This window comes from Cervus elaphus, chromosome 14 (assembly GCF_910594005.1).
Source record: "Cervus elaphus chromosome 14, mCerEla1.1, whole genome shotgun sequence".
Classification (NCBI taxonomy): domain Eukaryota; kingdom Metazoa; phylum Chordata; class Mammalia; order Artiodactyla; family Cervidae; genus Cervus; species Cervus elaphus.
This window is the reverse complement of record NC_057828.1, coordinates 31,839,355-31,856,286: the sequence shown is the minus strand read 5'-3', so window position 1 is coordinate 31,856,286 and position 16,932 is coordinate 31,839,355. Positions and strand designations below refer to the sequence as shown.

The window sequence follows — 16,932 nt, the reverse complement described above, 5'->3', positions numbered from 1 at the left end:
GTGACTATCAGCGCACAACTTTTAAAATCAGAATTGCATATACTTGTATTGATTGACATTTGTACCATCTTGGAGATTAATGACTAAAATGCATTTTAGCACTTGAAAGAACATCATTGTTCTTTACTATCTTTTGTTTCTTTTTTAACAGAAGGGGATGAACTGGTAGTTCCTGAAACATCAGATAATAGTCGAAAACAAATGGTTAGAAATATTAACAATAAGAGGCGTTATTCTTTCAGAGTTCCAGAAGAGGAAAGAATGCAACAGAGAAGGTAAATATTTAATTTGCACTCATCCAAAGATGCTTGTAGCATCAGAAGGACTATTTGGTAATAATATTATATTTGATTTGGAAGGAAAATTTGATCTCTGAAAGTCTGTCACTCATTCTCTGTGATTTTAAAAACTGCAATAATGAATGTATTTCTCGGTGTAATTTTAATTAATACTCTCCAAATTGTGAGTATGTACTAAAGTCCCATATTTTGATTCATTTCTCTATGTATATATAATAGTTACAAGTTTTAGAATGTGGGCCTTTATAAAAAACATAGAACATATCTATGCAGATTAACTGTTCTCTTCATGAGAAGTAGCCTTGTAGTATGTCCAGTTACACACAAAAACATTTCTAATATATTAGCAATTATTTAAAAGGACATCCATAAAATATTCAGAATTATCTGTAGAGTAAGAACTTGTTTCCTATTTAAGTACTAACTCTGTTTTCCCACCAAAAAGCATAAGATCTTTTAAATTAAAACTAAATCTTCTAAGTTAAAATTTTATTTTGTATATTCTATTATTTTAATTCTGTCCTTATTAACATGATATCACAGTTTATTTTTATGAAAAAAATTGAATATACTTTTCTCTAAAATTATCTAGATTGGTCATGGAACAAGTGTCAAAACAGGTGTTTTTTCTTACAGGGAGATGTTACGAGATCCAGAAATGAGAAATAAATTAATTTCTAACCCAACTAATTTTAACCACATAGCACATATGGGTCCAGGAGATGGAATACAGATCCTAAAAGACCTGCCCATGGTAAGAGAAATGAAGAGTGAATGTGAATATAGATGGGGTTAAGAATAAGGTGTGAGGGAGCAGATATGTATATAAATATGAATGTGTGTGTGTGTATACACATATATATGTGTGCTTAAGTACATATGAGTTGAAAGGATATATTGGTGTAATGAGGAAATGTTTATCTCAGAATATCACGATATATGTAAGATGCATGATGACATAACTGATGAAAAATGTTAAATTGAGCTACATATCAAAAAACAAGCATACCAGTTCTTATGTAGTTGCATCTCCTATAAGCTCCCATATCTAGATTTACCACTTTGGAGAAATAAACCATTAGATATGGAGAGGTTCTATACCAAGATTCAGAACTTTGTTACCAAATCACTAAAATTTCATTAAGTTATAGCAATTCAACACAGATATTTGGCCCACCTCCCATTGAAACTGTATTAGCTTGTTCATTAATGGTCACACCTCTCATCTGATTATGAAATTAAATCTTTTTCATTTGCCTAATTACAAACATGTTACCTAGTCAGTCTTATATTTAAAAAGTACAAATTGGAAATTTTTTTCCTAAAAACATGAAGGTTGGATTCTTGGACCTAATATATTCAGATTAAGAATATTAATCTTAATCTGGAATTAGCTAATTTGCCAAGCTTTGTTTATACTTAACATTTCAGTATTATGGTATTCTCAAACTATGTGTTTTAGTCGCTCAGTCATACCCAACTCTTTGTGACCCCATGAACTGTAGCTCATCCATGGAATTCTTCAGGCAAGAATACTAGAGTAGGTTGCCATTTCCTTTTGAAACTTTAATGTGACTCTTTTGATCAGTGGTGACAGCATCTAGATTTTGCACAGAATTTTAGGCATAATTTATATACTGTGGCAGTCTGAGATCTCCCAGATCTCCCAGACTTGTGAATCTTAACCCAAAGCTCTTTCTAAGAAAGTCTGTGTTAAATACCCACATTACTAACTCTACTGTGATAGAAGATAAAAACATCTATCACTGACAGAAAAAATAACAGGTAACACAATTTGTACAATGAAGTTTTTTTAAATTAAACTCTTAAGGGTAGTCTTGCATCCATTTCATGGAAGGAACCAAAAAAAATCTGCATTAATTTAAGTCTGAGTTCCACATTATAAATATCTCAATTAACCGGTTAGTCCTGTTTATGAATGAATATGACATTCCTGCTGTCATTTTTTTTTTTACCAATTATCATCAAGACATTGTATGATTATAGTACTATTCCTTCCTTTCAAATCATTCACAGTGGTCATTTATCCTTTTGAAATGGGGATTTATTAGCTGTGCTAGGTAAATATAAAGTATGCAAAAAGATTACAGCCAATCTTGATATAGTAATTAAAACAAAGTAAGAAATTTAAGGCTGAACATAAATATTAAGCTGAAAATTTTGAGCCTAAATATTAAACTGTTTTACTTATCTATCATATTTAATACACTGTTTTTTTCAGTTCTTACCTGGGAATCAGATTTCAGAATTTTCTCTATTCCTTTCCCATTCTGAACATTTGTTTAAGTCCTCAGTCTGAAATCCCTCAGTCTGAGTTTCCTTTTTTCTCAGAAGTAAACGTAATGGAACCATACAGTTCAAAGCCTCTGTCATTTTTTCTTACGGAAGCTACAGTGTCACATACAAAGTACCTTAGGAGAGAGAAATTTTTAATTATGATAAACAGTTGAAATGTGAATATATGTACAGCTTATATTTGATAGAACAAGTGTTATGTACTATCTCAATGAAACTTTTTGAAATTTAAATGATAAATAGTTTTTAACACTTGGCTACATAGCATTTGGAGGGATGTGTACATACTAATAAATAGTTTTTAACACTTGCAACATAGTTAGCATTTGGAGGGATGTGTGCATGCTAAGTCACTTCAGTCGTGTTTGACTCTTTGCAACCCTGTGGATTGTAGCCCGCCAGGAGGAATACAGATTTCAAATACATCCATATGTTGCAAAGCAACATATCAACAAACACAAAATTATTTCACTAGTGAACAAAGTTTTAAGGGGTATTATCCTTTCAAAATTAAGCTTTCTTTCACATTTGCTTCATATTTGTGCACAAAAAAGAATATATTTTCCTCTCATTATATTCTAACAACATAGCAAAAAGAATTATGGAAAATTTTTCTATAAATTCTATTACATCCCACAGTTTGTTCCTTAAGGTTTCAGGATAGTTTCAGGATTTAATAAAATGTTTCTCTGCTTGACTAGGTGAAAAATTAGTTTGCTAATGTTTCAGAATTCTTTCAGACCTTCATACACAATAAGACTTGGCCTTTCTACATACACCCTGAATATGTACACAGAGGCAAAATGTCAAATTTCAAACATAGTAATAATTTTTGTATCACAGTATCCCTCCTTTTCCTCCCGTTACCCTCCACCACTTAAAGGAAATCTCTATTTTTGTTGTTGCTGTTCAAAATAAGATCCAGTCTTAATTACTGTGCAAAATAAGTTCAGATAGCATTTCCCAAAGATTCATCCCTGATCTTACTCCATGACACATGGCCTTCTCTGCTGGCTACTTATTCCCATTAGACCTCTTGATTTTCAGTATTTGTGTCACTGATCTTGTTAACCATTGACTGCCTCACTGGTTCGTTTGTCAGTAACAAAAGTGATTTTTTGCCCTAGCAGTGCAATTCAGTTTTTAATGTTCATTTCATGTTTTCTTATCATATAAACACTTTTGAATTTCCAAAGCAAGAAGTTGGTGTAAATTTTTGAAACCTGTTCACCTGTACATGGAGTATTTATTGTAGCAAAATGTTATGTGTCTGAACTCCTATTTTTCACAGTCTCACTTTATTTTCACCTGACTTTCTTCCTTTTACTAGCTAAGAACATAAAAGCTGGAACTTTTCATAAGCATCCATTTAATCACTTAACAAATATTTTTTGATATACTGTCTTACCAGAACTGTGCTTATCTTGGAGTAAACATTGGTAAACAACACAATAATATGCATGTCTGAAAAGAAAATAATATGCATGTCTATATCTGTGTGTGTGTATATATATATATATGTATACATGTATTGAAAAGCTTGTGATATTTTAATCTCAGATTTTAGTATGTTCCTTCCACTGTAGTTTTCTATATTTAATGAACTATTCCAAAAAAAAAAGATGAATTAAATTCATCTAATATTAACACATGTAAGAAGCACTTTCAAATACCAAAGCTAGGTTGTCATTTGTGCAAAGAGCATGTACCCCAGACATTTTTATGTTTAACTTACTCAAATCAGTATTGCCTTCCTGTGAAATGCTTATAAGCTTAGAAAGTTTACTGAATGTCTTTGGAAGCTTATTCTGTTTCCTTTGTACCAAAATGATACTGAAACAGGTTGTTTGCCTCATGAGTGTGGAAAAGATAGTAAGGGTAAGGGAGTCATTTTTTATTTTTCTCCTATATCAGTGTGAATCTTTCATATGTGGCTTAGTGAACCAAGAGAATATAAGCAATTAATATAAAATAGCATGTGTGTCTTACAAGTACATACTGTAGTAGTTTCCTGGAATCCTTTTTGTCATCTACCTTTTTCATAAGTGAATACTGGTAATAAAGAATAGATTTGTCTCAGAGCTGAATTAAAGAGTAATATTTTACCTCTAAAAGATTTCATTTTTTTTTAGCACATAAAACTTGTAGTCTTTCACCTGTTCCTAAAATTGTTAATAAATAAAATTTCTAGCTCAGTGACCTTTTAGACTTTTAAGAAGTAATTTTGCTTCTTAAAGTCATAGTTATATGCCCATGAGTAGTTTTTCCTTTTGGAAAAGAGCTTTAGCAAGTATTGATTTCACACACATCTCTAAATTTAAAATAATATCTTATATAGGAGGCTTTTTTTTAAGCTTCCCTAATTTATCAGATATTTTTTTAACAATGCAACCTCATCTCAACTCATGAGAATATCAGTCAGCATCTCTCTGGGAAGTCGTTCAATCTCTGTCTTTAATGAGGTGTTCTTAGGATGTTTACTTGAGACATAGTTCTTAAGAACTGAACTTTGAAAATTCCCATAAGAGAAGGTGACTGGGTGCTAAGTGATGTCTCCAGATATCCACAAATTATATTACATGAAAAACTAGAGTCCTTGTTTTCAAAAACTTTGTTCTATGCCTTTAGTGTTACATTATTTCATTTTTTTAAATTACACTTGAACATTGAAGAAAAGGCTGTTCTTTTAAAAAAAACAAACGTTCTCCAGGTGTCTAAGTGGAGATAAGCTTGGGCTACTTATAGATAAACCAATAATTAGTACATTCCATCCACTCAGTTACTCGTTCAGTCGTGTCCGACTCTGCAACCCCATGGACTGTAGCCTACTAGGCTCCACCGTCCATGAGATTTTCCAAGCAAGAATACTGGAGTGGGTTGCCATGTCCTTGTCCAGGGGATCTTCCCGATTCAGGAATCGAACCCAGATCTCCTGCTTTGCAGGCAGGAGCCACCAGGCATACAGTACATTCTAGAGTTACTCATTATAGGAAGATAAGATCAGTAAAAGCAAACACATGTCAAGTCTATAAATACAGGAAATGGTTTCAGTTTCTCAAGGAACACTTACATAACGCTTCTGGTGAGAGGCTGGTTGTAGTAATAGGTTCACTTGTTCTTTGATTATTTCTTGCTTTTTCTATCCTTAATGTTTTTGTTTAGATTTTTTGCCATGTTTTTTTGTATCACAATCAAAGGAGAACACTGAACTAAATTTCAGAAGTCTACTTGTATTTCTGAAAGTCCAGTTTCTACTCATCTTGATGACAGCAATAAAAGAGAATAATGACTTTTTGCAAATCAACTCTTCAAGTAACTGGCAAGAAGATTACAAAATTTAACTTTCTAGGCCTAAAAGTATTTCATGATGGATTCTATTATTGATGCGAGGTGCTTTATGTTTTTCTACATGCATGTTGTCGGAAATGTCACATATATCTGGTGAATCCATTTTCATTACCTCATTACCTTTTTTCTTTCTGTTGTTTTGATAGCCGGGTTTTCCTTATCCATCCCCTCATCATCACTCCGGTCTGATCTCCTCTCCGATCAACTTTGAGCACATCTATCACATGACTGTTAATTCTGCTGAAAAATTTCTCTCTCCTGATTCCATAAACCCTGAATATTCCCCGTCTCTGCGCTCTGTCCCTGGTACACCAAGCTTTATGACTCTGAGGGTATGAAAGCTGAGTTAGGTGTTAACTTGTACTAACCATGTGCGGATCTCTGCCTGGCTTTAATAAGTAACACTGCCAAAGGGGTACATTCTGTGTACGTTTTCCTTTGACCTGTTTCTCTGCTGCCAGACTGCTATCCTTCCTCTTCCTCCTCTTCTCTCTTCAAGTTCTACTTTGTTTCTTCTTCTGAGGAAAAAGATAAGGACTAGGGAAGATTTCAGTTTTATTTCTAAAACAGTATTGAAGGTTTTTCTATGGTTAATATAAAATAATCCCATCATGATATATTTCATTACAGATACTGTAAGAAATAGCCCCCGAGTAAGTCTTTATTCTGTTAAAACAAACAAAAAAACAGGTCCTAGAATTTCTGAATTCTTTATAGCTTGTTAGCTCGTTAACCAGTGCAGTTCAGAGAAATTTTTAATATTTAGTGAAGTCTGTATTTAGTAGGCCTGTCTACAGGCCTTTTATCTACAATAAACCCCCTTCCAAAGAGCTCACAATTCTTAAAAATATAAAGTATAGTAGTATCAGTGAATAACAGGAAAAATTACCAAAAGAAGATAGTCTTATTAATGTTTGAGTTGCTGGTGCACCTTTAATGCTAGTCAGGATCCAAAGTAAGAGAAGTAAATCAACACAATAAAAAAGCAGAGTGTGCTGCATTCTGGGGGATCGTGGCCTGGGTCCTTCCACGCAGCCTTGCATCCTTGTAACTAGCAGCTCTGCAGTGGGACAGCCAGCCAGCAGCCATTCAAGCTGAATATCCTTATTTCCATCAAGAAATATGTACTGACTTCAAGAGGGTATTTTCTCAAGTTTGTTTTGCAGATAATAAAATATTTGGTTTATATCACGCAAACCCATTTCCTGTGACTTAGAAAAAAAATAGCATCCACTTTTTATTTGTATATTTAGTCATTTTCCAATAAGAAAACTATGTGTAGGGGGAGTTTTTCTATTTTTGTTTGTATTATAAAATTATTTTAAATTATGTTTTAAATGTCATTGTCACTGACATTAAACTGTAATGTTATTTACATGTCTTATTTGATGACATAAGATTACTTATGATAAACTAAGCCTTTGTTTGCTTGGTAACAGATTACAGTTAGTGGATTCTAGAGGAGGTTGTATAAACTAATCAGTCAAAAATTTTTGATATAAAAGATGGTGGAAATGTTACTTAAGTTAGTCATCTACAAAGAGAAACACTACTATTAGTGGACATTTTACCCTAATCTTAAGCATATTTGTGAAAGGACCATCAGATTAAGTTTCATGTTACTTTATAATGAAGTTGAACTTCAGAGGGATAAATGATAAAACTGTTGGATTTGCGGTTTTTTAAAAATTTTTCCAGAGCACATCATTCTTTTATTACTTCAGTATTCAGTGTTACTAAGCCACTGGCATTTTTATAGGCCTTCATTTTTGCCTTTTTTTCTAGAGTAGGTTTGTTTTATAGAAAAGGACAACACCAAGTTACCTTAAGGTTCATAGCAAAAACAGTAAAAATGGAAAGGTTTCAACTGATACCCCTGTCTCTCCTGATCTTTGCTCTGCTGCATCGTACGCATGTCACCGGCACCTCACAGGGTGGCTCCCGTGAGTGGATGTTGAAATGCTAGCACTGACTGTTTCCATTTTAAATTTTTTATTTTGTTAGAGAAAAAAAAGGTAAAACATTTGCTTTAAACAAATAACACAATAAGAATTACATGGACTTTGCAAATTTGATATATGAACCAAAATGGCAGTGGCAGTATTTGAAGGCAGCCAGCCTGCCAACTTTCAATGTGTGTGATTCTTTAAACTGTGTAAGTTGGAGTTTTTCAAGAGATGTATTAGTGCATGTTTTCCTGATTGCTGGCTTGGGCCCTGCGTTAATTGTATTGTTGTAGCCTTCTCTCAGGTACCAGCCACCCCAACACCCCTTCTCTTCTGAAAAGTTTGGGGCCATGGAGGAGCTGTTCAGAAGGCTGGTCCTACACACCACCTGTCTGTAACTTTCAAAGCATTCCGTAGCTCATTCTCCTACATTGGGCCCCAGAATCATTCAGTATTAGATGGAGAACTTTTCCCTCCAGCATTCCCCAGTTAAATCACTTCACCCAGGCAGTGATGGTTACAGATGTCATGTTCAGGACTGATGCTGCTTTGTCTGTGAGGCAGGGAGGCTGCCTGGTGACTAACATGGGAACATGCAGATGGCACTTTTGGTGTCAGAATAGTAGAAGGAGTACTTGAGAAGAACATGCTTTTACATGACTCTCTTCTAAACAGGCTTCTTCAGCTTTTGAGTTTTCCTAGGAAATAAAAATCTCAGACATAGTAAAAACTTTGCTTCAGTTATCTGCAGATGTCCATGTAATTCTACGTTTCACTGTCACTTCTAACCACATAACTTTCACTTACTGTTCTCATAACAACAACAAAAAATTCTTATTTACTGATAAGTATTTCGGTGAGTATAAGGATAAGCACTTATGTTTGATTGGCCTGAGGTCTATTTCTGTGAGGGCTTTAGCACGTTTGGGGGTGGGAGGGATTATATAATCTGTTTCGTGTTCTGTGTCACTATAGTCTAAACAACTTTATTTCTTGAGACTAGGGTGAAAAATAGACCTCTCTGTCAAAAATCAGTTTCTCGCTGGATGAAGAATTTTTCTTTGTCTTTTGATCTTAGAACCCTCGGCCTCAGGAAAGTCGGACGGCATTCAGTGGCTCGGTCAGTATTCCGTCTATCACCAAATCCCGCCCTGAACCCGGTCGCTCCATGAGCGCCAGCAGTGGCCTGTCAGCAAGTAAGTAGCCTGGGCGGCAGGAGACTCATCCGTAGCGAAGCAGCAGCCGCGCATTAGTGCATCACCCGTGTCAGTGTCTCAGATGCGGCAGGGTGACACCTTGTCTGCGCAAGTGCAGGTGTTGCAAAAGTCGTCATGGGGTCCCTCTAGAGGTCACAGTCTATCTGGGAGACAGACAGGTAATACTACAAACCATGATGAGAAGTGCCCAACCTCCCAAATCACCACCTAGAACTTTTGGGAAGAGACCCTGCCTAGGACCACAGTTTTCAGATTGTCCCCTTTGCTGTTCAGTCAAAACAGCCCATCTCAGTTTTTTAAGATTAGAGTGGCTTGAGTGTAATTTTTCTCTGAAAGGAATTTTCCCAAACTTAAAAAGAAAAAATGTAAATCACAGAGGTGAGGTTCTGTAAATGATCACTAGGATGGAGGAAAGGAGCCCAGGAAGAACGTACTGAACAGTAGGCAGCCCCATCAGACACCATCCTTCTGACCATTCACTCTCTGTGTATTGAGTGCTCAGTTCCCACAAGACCCCCATAAGGTAGAATTCATTTTTTTATTTACAAATGAAGAAAACTGAAACTCCGACAAGATGACTTGCTTAAGGTCACACGGTTAGGTTAGTAAGCAGAGCAGCAGAAATCTCTGGTGGTTTGGGTTTTTTATTCAGAATGACAGAATTTTTAAAACAGTAACTTCACATTATGGCTTTTGTTAAATTGAGGACTATACTAGGCATGGAGTTGGAAGAGAAATCTTAAAAAAATGATTTATGCCTTCAATTAAGTTATAATCTAAGACAGAAGATTGGCAACGAAAAAGTAGAGTGCCTACCCAAAGAAACACATCAACAAATGAAAATCAGCACATGTTAGTGACAGACACCTTTAGAAATAGGATGGAGTGTTGGGAGGGAGCGGATCTCCTAGGGAGTAAGTCTGAGTCCGTGGTTCTCAACCTGAGATGCATTCTAGAATCATAAGGGCTTTTTAAAAGTTAAGTTGGGAATTCTGCTTTTGCTGGTCTGGAATGGGGCCCAGGCACTGGTATTTTTAAAGCTCCATAATATAATACGCAGCATACACCCAACATTGGTAACTTCTGCAGTAAGAAGAGTGTGGTGACACATTTGAGGGGCTCAGGAAAGAGACTGGAAGGAAGCTGTCAGATCACCAAGGACAGGGCTTTAGCAGGCAGGCTCCTGTTCAGTCTATGAAGACAGCTGAATGTGGGTGATCATTAAGTACATATGCTTTGACCAGTCACCTCTTGACATTTCACTGAATTCTGGATGTAACATAACTCAATTTTAGGGCTTTGTTAAACCAGCAGAACTTGAAACGATCGATACCTTGTAGTTGTGCTAAAGCCTTAACACGGTCTCAGTCTTTTTTGAATGGTGATCTTAATATTGAAGCTCAACAGAATTAAAACATGTTTAGGTTAAAAACTAAAAAATAGTAGGGAGTGCTGAGTTGAACATACATAGGTGCTAACAGTACCCCAATATTTCCAAGATTTTTCTGGTCACCACCTTTCCTCCTCTGGGTGGTCGCCAGTCCTCCTTTGATGTGTCCCAACTCTAAGATCAAAGCAGAGCGTGAGTTTAAAGAAACACACCTTGTTTTTTTATCTGGGGCTTTTTGCCCTGTGGAATGAAAATGCTTCTGTTATGTTCCTTTGTGTCTTTAATGAAAATTCTCTAGAAGCTAAGTGACAGTTCTGCATCATCAGGTGGCTTGGTCTTCCTTTTTCTGAGATCTGTTCTCCTCGGCTTCATCGTTCAGCATATGTGCTTTGAACATCTGCTCCTTGCCCTGTTCTTGTCAGGGGCCTCCAGAGGCAAGGACCATCCATTAAAAGAATGGCAGGCACATAATTCCAACCTAATATCCAGATGCTATGAAAGACGTGATGAGAAGTGCTATAGGAGCCCCAGGGAGCAGGAAAGACTCACTGAGACAGTAGCACGTGGGTAGAGACTGGAGGCACTGATTCTGTGGAATCGCCTCGCAAGCAGGGCAGCCCGGGCACAGCCAGTGAGAGCAGAGCCTGGAGGCCTGGCGGGTGCTGCCCACTCATCCAGCCACCGTGGTGGCTGGGCTCCAGGGTGGCCTTCAGTGTCAGGGGCCCACAGCCGGCTCACTGTCCCTCAGTGGGCGTTAAGCAGGGAGGAGGGCTCCTCACCTCAGCCATCTGTGTACTGTCTAGAGTGTCATCCCCTTCTACACGTGTAGTTTTACCCGAACCATGTGCCGTAGGGTCATCTGCACAGAACGGCAGTGCATTAAAGAGAGAATTCTCTGGAGGCAGCTACAGTGCAAAGCGGCAGCCCATGCCCTCCCCATCGGAGGGCTCGCTGTCCTCGGGAGGCATGGACCAGGGAAGCGACGCCCCAGCGCGGGACTACGATGGAGAGGTGAGTGCCTGTGGGGAGCAGCTCCGCCTGGAGACGGGTTCTGGAGAGGTCCTGAACCAGACAGGTAAATGTATTTCCTGAAGTCGTTCTGCTGCCTGGATTGTAGCAGGGATCGGCCACGTGCTCCAGCAGGGGTGGTGGAGCCAGTCACTTGGGTTGCAAACTGCAGTTACCCTGGAAGTGTTCAGACTTCTAATAGCTTTTGTATGAAAATAGCCTATGTTTCCAAAGACCTGCAGAAAGGACTAGGAGCTTTGTTATATTCTGTGCCTCTTACTCAGCTCAGAAAAGGTGCTTTCTACCCACAGTAGAGAAGTTATGCGTGCGTGCTAAGTCACTTCAGCCATGTCCAACTCTCTGTGACCCTATAGACCATACCCTGCCAGGGTCCTCTGTCCATGAGATTCTCCAGGCAAGAATACTGGAGGGGGTTGCCATGCCCTCCTCCAGGGGATCTTCCACACCCAGGGAGCAAACCCAAGTCTCTTATGTCTCCTGCACTGGCAAACGGGTTGTAGAAAAGTCATGTCCAGTCATTGGCCAGGGTGGCTGGAGAGGACCCGTGTGGCCCGAGCCCCTCCTGACCCTCTCCCTGACGTCTTCCTCTGGCCTCCCAGGACTCGGATTCTCCGCGGCATTCCACGGCTTCCAACAGTTCCAACCTGAGCAGTCCTCCCAGCCCAGTGTCACCGCGGAAGACCAAGAGCCTATCTCTGGAGAGCACGGACCGCGGGAGCTGGGATCCGTGAGCGGGAGCTGGGACCGTGAGCAGCCTCCACGCTCAGACGCTCTGGGCTCCCCTCACTGCCCCTTCCTCTCACTGTCATCTCTTCCCCAACCTCTGCCTGAAAACGCCAGGGCCGACTGCAGTAGCAGGGCGGGGGTTCAGGAATTCTGCCTCTAGGACTTTCATCCATGCCCCCCTCGACTTAACAGCAACAACCATAAAGGCAGACTTTCATTGAGCAGCTTAGATGAATACTGATTTCATTTCATACACTTAGCGTTGCTTTCCAGACTATTTCACCCCTCCCCTAAAAGGTAGCTTAAGTAGACAGATTCCACACATGTAAGCGATAAGAATAAGATTAGACAGACGTTGTTTTCACAGTAGAGTCTCATGTAGCCCTGAGACAGCACGTGGGGCTCACCAGTGGGTCCCGGGCGCGCGCCAAGCCCCTTCAGCACCACAGTGAATGTCGACCTGATCGTTGCCAGTAAATCCCTTATCACTAAAACAATGCATATTTTACTACAAAACAGAGTTTAAATAAATACACAAATGTAGAGGTTAAGTACTGAATGTATATAGTAAAAAGAAGCATCTTGTATTCAACGAAAGATGGATGCATATATGAGAGATCATTTAATTTAAAGAAATGTGTTGTTTCCTGTCTGTTTTCCACCTAAAAAATGAAAGGGTAGAAAGGCCTGGCCCTGGTGTGTAAAGGAGGGAGGGCGGGAGGAGCAAGCATCCCCTTACCACCAGCTCTCACGCTAGGCGGGGGGACGCGGGCACCTGCGAGCTTTAGGAGATGTTCTAAGGCTTTGGTTTCATCAGTTTGGAGTGTAAACTGGGAACCAGACTTGTAACATTTAACGCCTCTTCAGCAGCATCATTAAAAGGCAGATTTACTTCTATCCAAGACATTTCTATTTCTAGCAGTAGAATTTGAACCGCACTTCTCATCTGTTACTATATTTTGGTATCTTCTGCAGATGAATGTAGAAATGCAGCTTTGTCACCTTCTGGATCCCTTCCATCTGGAAGGACACAGGGAATGGGGTAGTTTCTGAAGGGCCATAAAAAGGTTCCGCAGAGTGCTTTTTTCCCTTGGCTGATCTCCTCCCCCGCCCCTTGCAGCGAGGCCTGTGTCCCCCAGCTGAGCCAGCTTCTCTTCAAAGAGGGATCTGTTTTGAGGGGGGTGTGAGCGTCCTCAGATAAGCCTGGGAAAGGGGTTTAATTACCAAATAATGTAAAACCTCAAATGCAAGGACTTGAACAGCCTTAACCAAATACTCTTTCCCACATGGAGTGGGAAGTGGACAGCTCATCCCTGCCACACACAGGAAGTCAGCCCAGCTTGGCCTTCCTGAGCGAGTAAGCTTTGCCTCCCTCCTAGCTATGGTGTGTTAGTCCCATTTCCATTTGGATTCCTGCTGTTTTAATTGCCATAAGGAAATGAGATGCAGAACCAGGAATTTATTTCTCCAGAGTCATTTCACCAGTTAAGCACATGAGTAGAGAAAGATAGAAATAAAAATATCTCATGGCCATACAGAGAATCTGCCTCTCTTTTACTTTTTATCTAAATTTCCCTGAGAAGTACCAACAGATTTTCTGCTCTCTTCTTTAAAATTCAGCTAAAATGGAAGAGCGTTCCTGCCATTGCTTGTCTGGATCTTGGTGTGTGAGCACTGTCATTTTACCCGCCCACTACCACCTCCACACCGACACACACACACACCAGCCACAGCTATTCCGCTTCCCACCACAGGCCACAGGGAGCCGGACTATTCCCAGAGGATGCCACTCTCAGGAGCAGGTTACTGAGGTTCAGGGAGGGAAGAAAGGGTCCTGTGTGGGCATTATATTGTGAAATATTACAGTAGAGAATTTTAAAATAATAACAGGTTTGGCATTTAAACATCCTGCACTTGGCGCTTGCTCAGATTTATGTTTAACTTGGGATGGGCATAAATCACTGCACAATTCTAACCTTCTAAATCCTTTGCTTTTGGAGGAGAAGTGTTATGTGAAAGTACTTTTGTGCGTTTAGATTTCAAGAGTCAGACCTTGAGTCTGGTTATTGCCATGACTCCAGTCACTCCTTAAGTTTAGCACTTGCCAGGAGAAGAGGGAGCCTGCCAGCCGGCTGCTGAGTGCCTGTGGCCCACTGTCCTCCAGACCCTCCCACCCTCTTGTTTCCTTTCCCCTCGCCTCTTCCTGCCCCCCTTTTCTCCTCTGAGCGGAGGCAGATCCAGCTGAGATTCACTGGACTCCACACTAAGCCATTAGTTTATAGCTTTGACAACTAAGTTTCTGTTGCCTATAGGTGCTTATTTACTTTAGATGCTTTTAGGATCAAAATAACCATACCTGAAGTGTGAACACCAGTATAGTGAGGCATACCCTGAAGTCCCCCCAGGAGGGCAGATAAGGGCTTGTCCTGGCTGTCGGGCTCACTGGGAGGTGTAATACCAACCCAGTAGATTATATTCCAGTAATCTGAAATGGTCTGAAATAATCTGAAACAGTAGCAAGAGAGCAGTCCCAAATGTGATTCGTGTCCAGTAGGAGGAGACTTGGGGGAGAAACACTGCCAAGGGTGGTGATCTGGGGGATATTTTCCCAAGATAGTGATCATTCAACTGGGTTTATCCCCATTCTCCAATATGAAGCAGTTAGTGTCAGAAGCTTCTTGAAAAGAATGATTTGGGAAGATGGGGGATGGATTCTAGAGAAACAAAAAACAGTGATCACTGAAATGGATCAGTAACAAAGATTGCTGAACAGATGTGATGTTGCCGTCTGCATTCATCCTTTGTTTTCATGCAGGACATTCAAAGAAACGTATGGGGAAGCAGGAACTTATTTCTCAGTAGAAAGGAAAAATAAGAGGCATTTCTGGCATAGTCTAGATGTGTTGATATTTGGTGCTATCTATGTTCAGCCAATTTGTTGTCTACTCTTGAATTCTACTTTAATCTTGCTATGTGCTTTGGGTGTATAAAATTACATATATACATATACACACACACATATATATATATATATTTCTTTTTGCCAAAAACAGAAGCCTTCCTCCTTGTCAAATGATTGCTAAAGCAACTTTTTTAGTTATGTGTGTGCACACACACCCCTTACATATGTGCACACACACCCCTTACGTGCGTGCACACACACCTACACTTAGTGATTTAATCTTCTTTCTGAGGGAGCATAGTTTTAAGGCTGTGAAACACAACTAAAAAGGGCCCATCTATTTTAATTTTCCAAGCAGAGCTTGTACCCAAGCTTCAGGGAAGACTCTGAAATCCCTATTTTGTTTACAGCAACAATCTGTCATTCCCCAGCTGGTTCTCAGCCTCCCTCTGCCTTCCATATGGTTAGAGTCGTGTCGTTTTGTTTCTCAGTGGCCACATCTCCTTCTGTGAAAGACCAGTTGCATTTCTATGGACTCTCAGGTATCGTTAAAGAAACTGCCAGAGTAGAGAGAGGTGGGCAGACATCCCTGACCCCCCAGGTAGAACAGGGCTGTTTACTGGCCATTGGCCACAAGCTCTGTGGTCTCCCAGCTCAGCAGAGCACTGTCAAGCTCAGCATCCACTCTCTGGACGGAGGGGTGTTCTCAGCAGCGGCCAGGCTTCACCACTGCCCCAGTCTGCTGGGCACAATAGGGAAGTGACCGGGCCCCCCGCTCCGCTCCTCTCGCTGGCCCAGCCCCTGCATTCATTAGACAAGCCGCACGATATTTCACTGGGCCCTTGTTATGACTTCGGTGTGACAAGTCCAGCGTTCTCTGCAGAGGCTGCTCCTAAGGGGCCCTCGCTTCAGCTGGAGCTCTGTCTCCAGTCTCAGCGCTGGTTGGCAGGCCGGGCGCTCCTCTCTCCCTTCCCAGGGACGACCGTCACACACACAAACCATTTCATTTATGGGGGGAAACGGATGAAAACAAATCAGCCTTGAAATTTCATGAAAACAAAATGACCTGCCTTTTTATTTGATAGTGTAATATCATTTATTTTATAAATTTTTTAGGGTTTTTTCTCATTGTAATATTATTGTACAGTTTTGCATGGCCTGGGTGTAATCATTTTTTTGTTTAGAATATAATGCTGACAAATAAGTGTGTATGGAAGGGGAAAAGGTAACTGCTTTGGCCTCTGATCACTCTTTATTTTGTTTGGTTTTACCCCCTCAGTGTCTTAGGGAACTTTATAAGAGATTCTCTGCTACCAAACAATGGTGTGGATTCTTTTGCACAGAAATATTTAAGGTGGGACAGTCAAAAATGTAACAAGACTCCTCGCCGATATCTTACGTTGGTATCACTTAATATTAACCAGACTCTGATGTATTGCAATAAAACAGGGAACTGTTAGAATTGAGTCTTCTGTCTTTTTTCCCCTGATTAAGAAGTCTGAAGAATGGAGAAAAGGTGACTGGCTCTTTTCATCTCTTCAAACCCCGATTTCTGCCTGTCTCCCTCCTCAGCCAGCTTCCTCGTCACACTGGAAGAATGGGGAGTTAATCTAGGACTTTTCTTAGTTCCTTCCATAGCTCAGGTGAGAAAGTGCTTGACTCTCTTGAGGCTTTCAGCTCCCCTCTCTGGTCAGAACTTCCCTGGTGCTCGGCCTGCAGGGCCAGGCTCTGCCTGCGCATCTGTGGGCTGCCCTGCTGT

At 40.1% G+C, this 16,932-nt stretch overlaps 1 protein-coding gene across 9 annotated transcripts in view; it reads left to right on the top strand.

Annotated features, from left to right (window-relative positions):
• CDC42BPA (CDC42 binding protein kinase alpha) overlaps window positions 1–16,632 on the top strand; it is a 296,309-nt gene extending 279,677 nt beyond the window's left edge. For 6 of the 9 annotated variants that reach the window (XM_043923188.1, XM_043923186.1, XM_043923184.1 and 3 more), the window contains 6 exons: window positions 152–275; window positions 936–1,053; window positions 6,110–6,295; window positions 8,988–9,105; window positions 11,370–11,527; window positions 12,145–16,632. In XM_043923188.1, coding sequence (XP_043779123.1) covers window positions 152–275; window positions 936–1,053; window positions 6,110–6,295; window positions 8,988–9,105; window positions 11,370–11,527; window positions 12,145–12,276 — 836 coding nt within the window. In that variant the 3' untranslated portion in view covers window positions 12,277–16,632. The remainder of the gene's footprint in view (window positions 1–151; window positions 276–935; window positions 1,054–6,109; window positions 6,296–8,987; window positions 9,106–11,369; window positions 11,528–12,144) is intronic. The other 3 variants (XM_043923191.1, XM_043923189.1, XM_043923187.1) reach the window with 1 other exon arrangement.
• The last annotated feature ends 300 nt before the right edge of the window (window positions 16,633–16,932 follow it).